Genomic DNA, 14,963 nt, shown 5'->3' with positions numbered 1-14,963 from the left:
GTTCATAGCCCTGTTTCTCCCTGAATTAGAAGTAGTGATACATCAATTATAGAGAAATAATCATAGAAGGATCCTGGCCTTAACAGTTGCCAAGTAATTACTGTGAAGTGGCGTTTATTTCCTCCTCAACTAATTTCAGTGCTCTAGTGAGAAACACTCAGCCCCTCGAGGAGTTAGGCCCTAAGTCATTTCTAATCACATCCTTGGCTCCTCTCTAGTGGGTCTGGGCTTTAGCTGTTAGTCAAGCTGAGATGGTGGAATAGCATGAAGAGCTATGAGAATTAAAGATGGGAAACCTTCATCAGTTTACATTGCCAGCACTTGAACCAAGATAGGAGCTTTCAGAATTGGAAGTAATTGCTCTGAGTGAGTTTTGTAGCAGTCTATGGCTGTTCTTTCAGAGTCTGCAGTGGTATCAATTAAGAAACAGTAGCTGTAGTTACATACTGGGCTGGGATTCCTTAGAGGTATGATAGATTGACTAACAAAATATATGGCACTGGCTTAGGGATTCTTTCACTTCAAAATAGTTATATTGAAAGTAATAAGCAAAACACTAGAAAAACCAGTCAATGTAGCATTACTACTTGCATTAATTACCCCATCAGATAGCTCTGTGATTAAATTTACATTCCTAAGGAAACCCATTAAGACAGTTTGACTAGCTTAATTCATTTTCTCTGCTTTCACACACAGATCAACTTGACATCATTTCAATGGCTGAAACAACAATGATGCCTGAGGAAATTGAGCTTGAAATGGCAAAGATCCAGAGACTTCGGGAAGTCTTAGTCAGAAGAGAATCAGAACTCAGGTTTATGTAAGTATCAATGCTTCTGGGAAAACACTATGCAAAATTAATCAAAATAGGAAAGAATGCTATTTAGAAGACTTTTATCTGCTTGACATTTTAAAAGGAAGAAAGATAAAGAGCATCGCTGTTAGGTGAATGCTTGCAAAATGCCATTGGGAAATTATTTTTGTAGTTGCAAAGGAAATTGCCTTTTTTATTCCGCATGATTTGCAGAAGACATAAAAGGTATCTATTACTTACAAAAGGAAACTTTAGCAAAGTACGTGTCTACAGAGCACATTTTTATACCTGACTTCACTCTTCTGTGGGAAGGATATTTGTCTAAAGAAAACAGCAACAGGTAGGGAGCTTCGACAGTCTAACCTAATTCAGGCTTTATTCCTTGCTTCATTAGTGGTCTTAGTTCATGTCACAAGAGAGCACGCTGTGTTCTGGACTAATAGCAGCCAAGATTTGACATTTGTTAAATGGAAGCCATTAAGTTACGAACAGAAAAAATATTTTGATGTAGCAAATTAAATAGTAATACTCCAAGAAAGATTTTCAAAACTGTCAAAGGGTCAGGCATAGGAGCCTCGCTGAAGGTTCATGAATATTAATCCAGTTCTGATGACGAAGTCAATGTGGTTTATATTCCTAAATCACTGGATTTAGAAGACCAGGACTTTTATTAATAAGGATTATATATATTATTTCGAAGTCCCATCTGTCTGTGAGTACCTTGGGTGGGAAACTAATGCCTATGCTGATAGGCCAAGAACTTCAGTAGACCTAAAATCTGCTTGAACCCAGACCCTTGGCATTAATGAAGCTACAATAGCCTGAAAAAACTCACTTGTTCTCTTCTCCCTTTAAAGTACAAAGGCAGGACTGGTACTTTAACCCTTACACCTGGAGGTTAATTTCAGTGCCCTGACATGCACTGCCAGAAGTTGAAAGCCTCATCCTCAAACAGCACAGACATCTGCATCTGAGTGTTATCCCAGAAGACTTCAGCCCAGAATCACTGCTTAGACATCTTTGGAAATAAGGACTAGTAATAGTGACACTGACTTTTGATGCTGCTGTAGTGGTACAAGTAAAGTAAATAGGAAAGGTTTTGTCCCACCCGCTTCTGGTAGTCAAATACTTACTTGGTTATTGGCTTGTACAGAAAGTTTATCTGGAAGAAGCCTCATCACTGAACTCTGCACTTTTCTTGACATTTTCTATATCAAACAAAGCACTGGAATAAACTGTCTCAGTGAATAAGAGCCATGGTGGACATCTGCTTGTCATTGTTTTGCACGTTCATCACTTGTTCTGTTTGTTCTTGTATCCAGTCTGTTCATTTCCCCCATGCTCATACTCATCACACTCTTTACTCTGTATTGCCTAGCAGGTGTTTGAATAAGGAATTTAACACGGAGGAGCTTGCTTATTGAAAAGGGAATATAACTGACATTCCTACTGTGCAACAGTACTCTTCCTGCATTAGATGTCATCCAAACACACTCTGCCTAGAGCTACCCAAGAGCACTCCCCAGCTGTTCACTGTCTGAGTGAGGAAAGCTCTTCTGAGCACCAAAGACTCCATTAAGTTTGGCCCTAGCTATTAGCAAAGCAGGCAGGTGACAGAGGCAGCAACTGCCAGAGATGGCCCCACTTTTTTGTCTCTTCTAAGTCATGGAAAGCCAAGCTGGTTGCTGCTGCCACTGTTATCAGCAAGAGGGACTGAGGTCTCTGCCACTGCCAAAAAATCCCACAAAAACGACCAAAGGAAATAAACTAGAGGGCTTGTGCTCTGCGTGTATCACCAGCCCTACTGGTGGCCATGGTTCCCTCCTGTTGGAGGCATACAGCCTTATCAGCTTCACTTACACACACCAGCAACTACCACAACTCTTCACAGCACAGACACTTATTTTAACGGTATTCACAGTCAAGAATAAGAAAACAAAACACTGCAAGCTAGACCTGTTGCTGGTGGAAATCAGAGTAAGCTCTTCCCCTGTCAGAGTGATACAGGTTTAATCCATGGAAGGAACTTGCTCTAAGACTACTAATTTAAATTACTGTTTTCCTTGAAGAAGCTGCACAAAGAAGATTGAGGTGGGATAATAATAAAACTCACCATTACTGATGTTTGAGACAGCTCTGCAATAACATGTGTTGTCTTTAACTGTTATGTCAACATTTTGCCCAAACAAATGCACTAGCTATAAAATAAGGGCATTTGGCAGAGAACTGCTCCATGTTAGCGTATCAGCCAGTACAAAAAAAAAAAAAAAATCCAACAAAGCCCTCTGAAAAACAAACCCAACTGAAAAAAACACCTAGCAAGGTCTGGATGCTCAGGGGGCCTGGAGTTGGTTTGCATTTTTCACACTTGTGTGTGAAACAGTGAAAACTTTTTCTGATGATATGTGAGATTGTTGATAATGTAATATTCTTTCAGGCAGTTTCTCAGCTGTGACCTATATAGCATGTGTCTCTCTTCAAATGACGTGAACTCTACATGAGGGAGTCTTCAGCAAAACATACAGACATCTTTCCTTGCTTTAAAAGTTAAGGCATTGAGGCCTTATTTTCACCATAGCAATACTATGAGGTTCATATTCCCTCTCCCTACTGAACAAAGTAACACCAATGACTAATAAAGTCTGTAGGACAACAAAAGCGATAAAATGAAATACGTTGCTCCTACATCACTACACAAATTTTATAGTACAGTACTCACAGTTGGTAACACTTCAATATCTAAATAGAATCTTTACTGAACAGTTCATCATCACTAAAAGCTTTAGAAGAGTCACCCTTGTAGGGGTGAAAGAAAAAGTGGGATGGTGAAGAAATAAAAGCCAGACACTTAACCATCATCATTATTTCAAGACAAGTCTTAAAGTATTTGAGAATCAGGCAGTGGGATTAAACTAAAAAATAAAATAATTGAGTAGTATTAGACTTAAAAAGTGGTACAGAGCAGTGTTCAAAAACCATATAAAAATATGTGGGATGTTTTTCTCATACATATCCAAGTAGACTCTGTGTCTCATCTGTTAGCCTGTGTCTATCAAACATACTGTTGATCCCACAGACACAGCTTTTCAGTTTTCAAAACTGAGGAAAATTTCAATTATATTTGAATAAATGTCACATACATTTCAGTGATTAAGTATTGAGGTAAAACATGAACGCTTTTTTTTTTTTTAGTTTATGAATTTCCCCCCACTTCTTTGCAACAGTCACACTGTGAATAAGCAAGTTGCTTTGTGCTGTACTGGATATTAAAATTACTCATGATCATCACTCTGGGCCATCAGCAGAAAGGTTAATCTCAGGAAGAAATTTCTCACCCATAGAAAGGGATTTGGAGACCCAGTTGGGAATAGTAACTCACGTGATATTGAAGTCAGTCACCAGATAAGAGACCTCACCCACCTGCAGGTTTATGATTCTGGTTGAAGAAGGGAAAGAGCAGCAAAAATTCCTTCAGTAAGCAGCACACTTTCTCTTTAAAGTTTAGAGAGGTTCCTTCATAAGGGCCCTTCCACTGCAGACCCATGCAAGACAATGCTAATTGCTTGCCCTCACAGGTGAAATGAGCTCTGCTGCCATGAGACAAAATGGCTGCCACTCTGTAGCAGCTCAGCCACACAATACAAAATGGCTACCCTGTCTGTGGGGCCACTGTGGCCATCCTTCCCCTGACACTCACCCTCCTCTTGCAACGGCTCTGAGGAATTTTTTTCCTTCTTCACAAACTCTGTGCACACCCCTTGTTGTCTGCTGGGCTACGTGACGTAAAGGGTCATGGGCTGCCAGCTAAGACCCCCAAAAACCTATGTTTTCCTACTGACTACCTCCGATGCCCCTCGCTCTGCACAGGGGCGCCGGTTGAGTCTGTCCCAGGAGGTCTTCCAGAAAACTGGGAGGTACTTGGATGCAGGGCTGTTAAATATACGTGTCTTCCACCTGTCCTTCAGTAAACACACTCACTGCTCAGATCACCCTGAGTGTAGCACCCAGAAAGGCCACACACCCGGGTTCCAGCCTGCGCTCAGCACAGTTCACAGGGCACAGCTCTGAAAATTAAACTGTCTGGCAGACAACTACTGACAGATTCCAGAAATTGCATCATTCCTAACTGGTGGACAAGTCAGATGTGTACTAATATCCATCAAAATTACCTTAAAATTCAGAAGGTCTCTGTAAGAAGGTACTGCAATTGCATCTCTGTACCAGGCCCACAAATTCTGTGTCTGCAGTCCCACAGAGCAATATGTACTGTTTAGTGACAGACCGAGAATTTACTATTGAAGGAGAATAACTATATTTGTTCTCAGACAAATATAGGTATTTCTGTAGTCTGCCTATCACCGTGTTAAAGAAAAACCTCCCCAAAGTACAGAAGTAGTGAACATTCATTGAGAACAATGCAAACAAGATTTACCCTCTTTAAAAATGAAATGGCAAAAATTTTTAAGTGAAAACCACAAATATCTGTACAGTTTCAAAACGTGTTTTTTCTTTTTTGTACTGCTTTGTAGTCCTTTGCACTCTCTTTTGTCTCTGCCTTGCAGATGAAAGTGGAAATTCCTTACTGGTGTACTAAACTTTAATGTGAGACCTCATTTCAGTAATTAAAAACTAAAGCACTTAAAGACAAATACATATTTAAACAGTGTAACTGTGGAACTCTGAAGTGAAGCAAAACCATAACAATACAGGAAACTCCAATTGACATACCTGGTTTTCAAATTTATGAGTCTTCTTTATTGCAAAACACAATTTCCTGAGTGAAGCTCAATAAAATTAAATGTGTGACAGCATGGTCTTAGCCTCTCCCCTGAAATCTTTCTATTTGAAAAGCAAGGGAAGCAGCTGAACTTTTTGTACATATTTTACTACATACCACAGTGAAATAGTTCACCTTGTAGTGTATACTTTAAGAGAGGCCAGCTTTCTGATAATTCTTGTTTTTCCTTTTATTGATACAAAGAAATAAAGAAAGGAAAATCAGCTGAAGCAATTGATTAAGAGGTCATGATCTTTCCTGGGTGCAAATTGTAAGTCAGATACTAGCCTTTGTAAGCCTTTGCTCCATAATGTTATTTCCTCCTTTGAAAAGGAGGGCAGCTGAAGACAGCTGTACTCTTCATATTCAGGAAGTCCATACTATTTCCAGCTGAATTCCTGCTTGCTATGAAGAATTACCTAAAGTTTACATGGAACCAATTTTCAGATTATAAAATCAAGCCTTCCTCGATTAGGTAATGCCACAATTTATGCTGTGCAATCACATTTTAGCTCAGGCAACCATAGTCACAGCACAGCAGATGTACTGTTATTTGCTCTGTAATTACATTATCAAATCTTATTTTTGTCACAAGACCCGGGCTCACTTAGTGCCTAGGATGGACCTCCTCAGGATATGTCAAGGTTATGTAGCAATTGTGGCTATGTGTAGCAATATGTAGCAATTTGTAGCATCTCTCCTTCTATGTTAATGATACTCTGAAATTTCATAAAATCATGGCAGGAGCTGTTGTGACCATCTCCAGCCTAGCCAGGAAATGAAAATATAGCTTAAAGCCATCATATGCTATCTCCAGCTCTTCTGGGTTTATTTTCAGAAAAGCTAAGGACTCAGCACATATTGATATGAAGGAGACAGTACATATGGAAAAGCATCAGTTTATAGCTAGCCAGCATTCCCCCTCATTTGCTTCTCAGGATTCTCAGCTCATTTCTTAAAATGTTCTCTATAAAAAGAGTTTTGGGTCAAACTGTAAATTTTCAATCTGTCTTTGCTATTAAAGAAAGCAAACATACCACTTCAGAACATGCACACTCTCTCCCTCTCTAATTCTCCTGTCCCACTTCCTTTTTCTTTTTCCTGGTGAGATAACAGACCCAAAAGCTGAGGGAACTGCTCAGGCAGCATCCTCTTCATTGCACATTGGATGTGTTACTGCTATGGATACTTGCGTGTGGCTTCAGAAGCAGTTTAGGATTCATATCACTGGGAGGCATGGAAATCTACTGTGCTGAGAAAGACTTGTAAAAATGGATAATGCATGAGTTAGCTCCATTTAGCTGACAGAGGAAACAGGCAGCAAAACCTGAGACCTCTATATGATATAGGAACCGATCAAAACTGAACCTCAAAATCACTTGTAGTGCAAAATTCACGCATTTTAAAATGAATTAGCATATTCTGACCCAGTAAATATTAATAGTATAGGTGAGATCTTATCACCCATGGTTACTGCTTGTGCCTGTGAATGGAAAAGGCATGGAGTTCTTATAGCATTCGCTGTCATCATGAAACATGCTCCTTGGGAAATCTGCCAGTACCTGATACTGCTGGCTTTCCAGATGGAAAGCAAAAGTTGAAGCCAGCTATATTGGATGACCTTGAACTAAAACTGTGGAAGTTGCTTCCACCTGTGATAGCTGTCTTGGGAGTGGTTATTTCTGCCATGTAGATGATACTGAATGGCAACTGTATGTGTAGGGAATATAAGATATTAAATAGTAAGACCTATTAGGTTGCTTTAGGCAATTGTTGAAAACAGCTTTACTTACCTCATTAAACTTGTTTTATCTGTAAAAATATTATAACACACAGTATTTGCTTAATGTCTGTGCGGTTATTACATTGCTAAACTAATACTGTGAAAAAGCCAAATTCACCTTCACATTGACTTAGCAGAATTAAAATTGGTCATTGTCTTGGTACACTCCCACTACACATGATTAGATGACTCCCTCGTCTCCAGAGTGCTCATAAGATCTACATCATCCAAATTCTCCATGGATCCATTCAAGTTTTTAAACCATTTGACACTATTATGTTTGCTTACTTGCAATCCCAGGAACAATTTTTTACCTTTTATGTAAATAAGTTTGCTGCAACTTGACTTTGCCCTGGTATTATACTAGCACTCCCACAGCTTCATTAGCTGTCCAGAGTACATAATTAACCCTGGTTTGTTTTTGGGTTTTTTTTCTTGCTTCCAGTCAGGCTTACTTTTTCTTTACTTGCCTTTTCAAACTTTACCCTTTTCCCACTTTGCAAAAAAGCCCCATAAATGTCTCTTTTGTTGCTATGATATCGATGTATCCATTGCTAGCAGTAGTAAAGGTGGGATAGTCAGTAACAGTCATTCTGTAGGGTACTGGACATAATGGTAGAATCTCAAATTTAGGACAAATTCATCATGGAGAAAAAATTATAGTCCACATTCCTCCTAAGAACAACACCACACCAACAGAGGTCAGATAGGATTCTGACCTTTATGTCCTTTGCAGTATGCACAGCAGATTGGTATTTTGAAGTACAAAAAGGTATATTTGCTGATTGCCTCGCTTTACACAACCACTGCAAAGTGAAGCAACATCAAGCTATCCAAGAACTGCAGAAGTGAGAAGTTAAATCCTTTGGTGATGATAACCTTCAATAAATCAACTCAGAAATTCAGTGTTTTAATTTAGAATGCATGCAGCAAATCTAGTAGACTCACACAAAGTGGGAACATGAAATAAGCAGTCTCTCATTACTGGCTAAACTCAAGAAGTAATACTGTACTACAAAGCCTGCTTACGTGGAGCGTTACCATTCTGAAGTGTGAAAAGGCAGTAATGATTGCTGTCTTTGTATGAATGAAGTCCATCTCAAATTTTAATTACTTTTTCATCCAAATACTTTATCTCTGTTTTTAGTAACTGTAGCATCAACTGTGACTTCTCCATGGCTTAATGCCACGTGTGGCAACAGTGACACACACTGAGCATCACCCTAGATAAGGGTGAGAGGGAGGGAGAGTGTACAGAGATAAACAGGCTGTCAGAGGTGTAAATAGCGGTGGTAACTCACTAGTTATATATTGCTAAGCAGGTGTTCTGACTTGCTTTCTTGGCCAGTTTTGATTTTGTCTTTGTCCTGTATATTATCTATTTTCTCTCCTCTAAGGTTAAGCATGTTTACTTATGTGTGCAGCATCTAGTACTTTTTTCTGAGTTTGGCACCTAGCTGTTACTATAGTGCAAAGAAATAACACCAACAAAACCAGATTTTTTTTCATGAATAGAATTGTTGTCAGTGTTTTCTGGTAAGATCTGTCTTTTCATAGAAAGGAGTAATGAATCTTTTCTCCTTCACAGTTCTATAATCTTAACAATATAATATAACTCACTGTGAATTCCTTCTTTCTTTTTTCCTGATTGATTGTACGTTGTTCTAGGAACACAGAATGCACTTTGGGATGCTGTAGAAAAGGAGGCCGTTGTGTGATGATATATATTTTTCAATAAATACACATCAGGTTGTCAGCTTCATAAGATGAGGTACCATTAGGAAAAATACCAAGCCCAGCTTTATGAGGTGTACCATGGCTCTCCCATTGATATAGCCTGGTGTGGCACACACTCTTCTGCAAGATAGGATTAATTTGTGGCTATGAATGTATGTCCCCATTCACCTTTTGCATCCCAAGGACATTACAATGGTGTCTCACCTGCAAATACCCAGCATCCTTGAGGAAATAATCAGGAAATTGTACGATGGGAAATGGCACAACCTGGTTTCTGTAATGAGAGTTGTCAGATGCTCAAAGCTTCAGGCTTCTGAGATTAGGGACAGCATTTCTAGGGGACTAGAATCTAGGATCTAGTCCCATCCTAGCCATGGATCTAGAGGCCTCAAGGATGTCAGCATGCCCACTGTAGAACTGGTAATTCCTGCAAGGTCCAGCTCTGGTGAGGGTCTCTCAGCTTTTCAGATGGGAGCCTGGAAGCCTCAGGAACAGGAGTTCAGGACAGAATTGCAGAGTTCTAGACTGCACTTTAAGCTGAAAGTATAAATACAAACCAGCTATCAAAAAGGGAAGAAAAATGCATTTGGTTCAGTTTGATCTCTCTGCAGAGCTATCACCTTTGCCCTGTTTGACAGCAGTCAACCCCAGAGAAAAATATGACATTACACTTTCAACTGTGTGGCAGTAAAAATGCTATGTTAAAATGCTCAGAAAGGAAAAGCATTTTTTTAGTGGTGTATAATGATAAACATATCATTACCAAAGTATTTAATGAACATAGTGCCTGTTAGTTGAGATGTTTGTTTCTTGAAAAAGAAAAGAATTCCTCCTTTTAAGGAGAAATTTTCATTATCATCTCTGTTGGACAGCTAAGAAAGTAATTATTTAATTAAAAGTTTTCTTTAAAATGCTATTTAAATGAGCATTTCTCATTTAATATATGTTGTGGTTGTCACAAATTGTTTACAGAAAAGGGAACAACTCTGGGTATTTTAATCTTTTGACTTAAGTAATTTTTAGGTCAGTAACTTCGTGCTGTATTTCTGAATGTAGCCTTTAATCCCAAACTGGTTTTTATTTCCCAGTTCTTAGATATCTATGGTCTGGTTTGCCTGAGTGGATGGTAGAATGAATTGTCTTTCATGAGATGATGTATCCAAGATAATATATTCATAATACAGCATGCATATATAGTACTCACAGTTACTTTGGCCCACCCTTTTGCGTAGTTGATCTTCCTGTAGGCGAGGATGCTCTGTCAGAACATGTAACTCTTGACCTGTGGTATTTCAGTGGTCTCTCTCACTTGCCTTCTGCTATGAACAGGAGAGGATAGATCAGTGATGATTCAACAGTGAATTGAGAAGTCTTGAAATGGACGGACTGTCAATATTTAATTTTATACCAGATACCTTTATATGGTTTTCTGCTTTGATAGTACATAGTTGCTGTTCTGGTTTTAAAAATAAGAAAAGATCAAATAAGGAGGCAAATTAAGAAGGAAATTTATCATTGATTCTGCTAGAGACAACACAGTCAAACCAAGTTTCCTACTTCTGCTGCCTAATAACAAAAAAATTGTTTTTTTCCAGACCAGTTTAAATGAACCATGCACATAAGTTTGCCCTATATTTTTACATGCAGTCTTCTGTATGCTGCTGCAATGGGTACTTCTGAACTTAAATCTAACCTCCATATTGCATGTTTTTAGACAAGTTAACTTAATCAATTTTTGCCATGTAGAGAAATATTCCCCTCCACAGTGGGGCACTTCCAGGAAGCTCCTCTTGTTACTATTGAATTTGACAGTAAAACTTCATAACTGGCAGAGGAGATGACCAGGCTCAAAAGAATTTAACAGTATCAGTGAGAATGAAACAGAAATAGCTTCTTTAGACGCTGTTCTGAACTGCTGAGAAATATGCCTTAAATATGACCTCCAGGGACTGAGATTTTCAAGTCCTGCCGTCTTCAATTGTTCTGAAGCAACAGCTGAATTACATTACTTCGCAAGTTGCAGTCCAGTGTTTCTATCCACTCTTCCTCCATCAGAGAGCACTTTTAACAAGAAAAAATAGACAAACTCATTTTAATAACTAAAGTTAATCATAGAACTTTTGATTTGTAACCTGACCTGCCAAGCAGGCTGGTCAGCAATCTGTTATCTTAATAGCCAGCTCTAGGTCTTCCAACCTGAACAGTACCAAGTGCTGAGCTAAATAACAAGGTGATAAACACGCTCCGTAATGACTCAGGCAACGTGTGCTATATTCATTAAATGTTGTCTGTGATTTCACAGATTTATAATTATAAGCTTTAAGAAACTAAGATGAGTTGGCAGGGAAAAAATGGAGTCAAACGTAGAAGACTGGCATACATAAACTTATTTTTTTCTTCTAGTGTCAGAATATTTTCACCTTTCAAGATTCCCCACAGCTTTGGCAAGGCCTTAAACACCTGCAGTCCCCAAAAGCAGCCTCCACTGATGTCCCTCCTCCCCACCTCAATCTGTATTTTAACGAATCTGCAGTTTGAAACACCAATTACCATCTTAGTCTGTAGCAATTCTCTTTTATTTCTATACAGTCCTTTGCTTCAGTCACCCAAATTTCTCCATCACTACTGGCTGCTTTTGAGCATGTTCATTGGTCACACCACCAAGGAGATGATTGTCTTATCCCTGTATTGAGACCTTCTCCAGATACACGTAATCGTGTCAACTCGTGACTTTGCATGATGTCTGATTCTTAGGCCATCTCCTAGACTGACACTATCAGAGTCTTCAGAAACTCTTAACAATTACAAGCGTTTTACTTCTCGGACAGGAATATATTAAAACAGAACTAAAAATAACCTAAGTGTCTGCAAGTCCTCTTGGAAGAGAGGGAAGGAAACCAACAAAACCACTCTACATTCATTTTTTAACTTCAAGCACTTTAATGCAATAACAGAAAACAAAAGAATCTGAAGACCTCCTCTAACAGACGTGCTAGAGAGAGCACAGATCTATTTCTAGCTTTGAAAGTCATTCCGCAAAAGCAGCAGCTCTCTAGACACACTGAACTGCCCTGCTCTTCCTGAAATCAACGAAAAAGACATTTTATGCGTACGTAGTTGTTATTAATAATTCTTACTCTCAAGTCTTAAGCATTCGACAGATGTTGGCCATCTCTTTTTCTTTGGCTGACCATTAAGGTGAGCATTTAGTGATTTTCCTACTGCTTTTTACTATCATTTTTGCTTTTTTTCCATCCATGGCTCTAGATGATACCTAGGTCTTACACTAGGGAATTTTGTTTTCTTCCTCAGCTGAAAAGATGACAGGAAAATTTAGCTGTTCTGGAATAATTTCTATTAAAACACAACACTTCTGTGTCTGTTTCTTTTTTAAGTCCTGCCTGCCACTGTCTTCCATAGTGTCTGAGACCTGCCAGGGCACAGGGAAGGGAGGTCTCCTCTGTTTCCTTGCCCTGCCCGCTCTCAGTCCAGATGGTGCACAGGTGAGGTGACTCATGCTGTCACTTCACTTGCGGATTTTATGGGAATGACAGTGCTCAGAGCATTCTTCCCCTGGTAACTGGGCTACAAGAACACGTACTGGGGCTGAGTCACTGTGCCAGATCACTGCAGAGTCTTCCGACCCACTTATTTTCCTGTCATTTTGTGACACGTTTAGAAAATCTTCTGCTCATGCTGTTTATTCATTATGAGCTATTTTATCTTTTTTTTGGGCAAACAGAGAGGCTGCTTTTAGGTTTTGATGATACGGCTTGAAATACCAAGAGAGGAAAAGAATAATATATGCTTACGTGATATCTCCAAACATACAGACGGTTTCTTACAATAAGCCATCAAGAAACAGAAAAGCAGAATTGCAGACAGTGTGTCAGGAATACATGAAAGCATGCTGAAAAATCATCCCTAGTTCAATACTATTGCAATTACTCCAGGAATGGATTTGGGTTCTTAATAAGAGAAATGTTTTATCATAGCCATAACTCATGTGTTTAAGATTGCTAGGCATACATTTAAAGCTCAGCTTTGGGGGGAAACTGATATATTGTAACTGCTGTTTGCTTTACTGATGTTTTTTCTACAACATCAACAATGATTTCACAGGGACTGGAAAGAATGTACTATCTATTCCAGAAAATCATGGAATCATTCAGGTTGGAAAAAATCTTTAAGATTAATAGAGTCCAACCAGCCTTGCACTGCCAAGACCATCACTAAACCATGTCCCTAAGAGTCAGCAAAGATTGTTTGTACATTGTAGATTTTATGCAAATGTATCTAGCAGCTTTGCACGTTAACTTAAACGGGCCTGGGGGGTGTCATTTCAGTACCCTATGCCATGCTATATCTACAGGGGAAAAGCCATTGCATTCTGCACAGACCCAACAACCTGGCTGTGCTGTTCTCCTTTGAGAAAAGCACCGGGTGCACAGGAAGCGTAACATTGCTCTTAAATAAGCCAGACAATAGCCTGTGTAACTTCTCTTGTCTGTCTCACACTCTGATAGATTTGACATATAGGAGAGAAAATGCTACAGAATCAGGCGCAATGGGTTTTCCCAGCTTCTCTGTAGAAGCCTAGGGGACCCAAAGGAGTTTTGTTTTCTCTATTCTGCAGATTCTTGCTTTCTTTAAGGTTCCCAAAAGCTCTTTTCACTTCCTAAAGAGGCCCGATGGTAATGCAAATATGCTGTCACTCAAACCCTGCTGACTACCCGGCTTTCAAATGAGAAATCCACTGGGGCTTTTAAGAACCAAAGCATAAGGGGAAAAAGAGGGGAAGGTCCATAGTACTAGTACAGATCAAATGGTCTTCCAAGAACTTTCTTTCCCAGGAGTTTGAGAAGGAACTTCAGACTTTACTGAGGGCAACAAGCTGACTCTTGCTCAGGACAGCAATTTTAGCCCTACATTCAGTATTATTTGCTAGCAGATGTGTGATGTGCTTTATAGTTACAAGCACTGTACCTCCTGCTTTTATTGTCAGAGGGATGAAGTCTTCACATAGTTTTTACGAACATGTCCCATAGCCCTCCTTTAGTCATTTAGCCATAGCTTTTGCTTTTCTCCTAATCAGCACCACAGATGAAACACAACGGCTGTTTGACACAGATGGGAGTAAAGATGTTTCCATGTACTTAAGGGGATTGGTGCAGATGGTGGGTTTAGACTTTGTTCATCATCAAAACACACTAACCTACAGAGCTGGGACTCTGGACAAGTCACCTAGCTTATGACTTTTGGAATTCAGATTTTCACAGAGCTGTTACAGCTCTTAAGTGCTTGGCCAGGCACTTACTTCTCTCCTGTTGGTTACAAGGCAGGAACAAAGTTTAGGTGTCAGGAAGAAGACATGCTAAGAATATATATGGAGAGTTCTAGCTATATGCTGTGCAGTTAGATTTTAAAAGAAGTCAAAATAATGGGAGGAACTGCAACTACAGTACCTTTTCCACAAATTGAGCATAGGGGCTATAGGGACTACTGAACACTGATGATCTTGCTCGCTTGGAACATAACTACCAGTGTTATTTTAAATTCCTGAAAATCCTGAGATAAGAGCAGTGACATCAGCATTTGAGATTACCTCGAGGAGGGCAGGGAGCCAGACTGGTACAGTGAGGTATTTTAATTAGTATTTTTCAGATCTTCCCAGAACAAAGCCCAATCTACCAGATACAGAAAAAAGAATCTCTTCTCTCTGTAAGTCACGGAAATCTCTTTTGTAGAAACTCACTGTTCTCTTCTAGTTGAGGGTCTGGCCCCTAGATACCATCTGAACACAGCAGTTCAATATTGAACACTTCTTGCCAAGAAACTGTCATCTTTGTTAA

The 14,963-nt window shown here is 39.3% G+C and overlaps 1 protein-coding gene across 1 annotated transcript in view; it reads left to right on the top strand.

Annotated features, from left to right (window-relative positions):
• The window catches only part of BMERB1 (bMERB domain containing 1), a 61,078-nt gene that overhangs the window by 36,647 nt on the left and 9,468 nt on the right, over window positions 1–14,963 (top strand). Inside the window, exon 2 of the mRNA XM_080383473.1 lies at window positions 697–820. Within this exon, the coding sequence (XP_080239599.1) occupies window positions 697–820 (124 nt within the window). The remainder of the gene's footprint in view (window positions 1–696; window positions 821–14,963) is intronic.

Source organism: Falco punctatus (assembly GCF_963210335.1).
Source record: "Falco punctatus genome assembly, chromosome: 4".
NCBI lineage: Eukaryota > Metazoa > Chordata > Aves > Falconiformes > Falconidae > Falco > Falco punctatus.
This window is presented reverse-complemented; position numbering and strand designations above follow the sequence as displayed.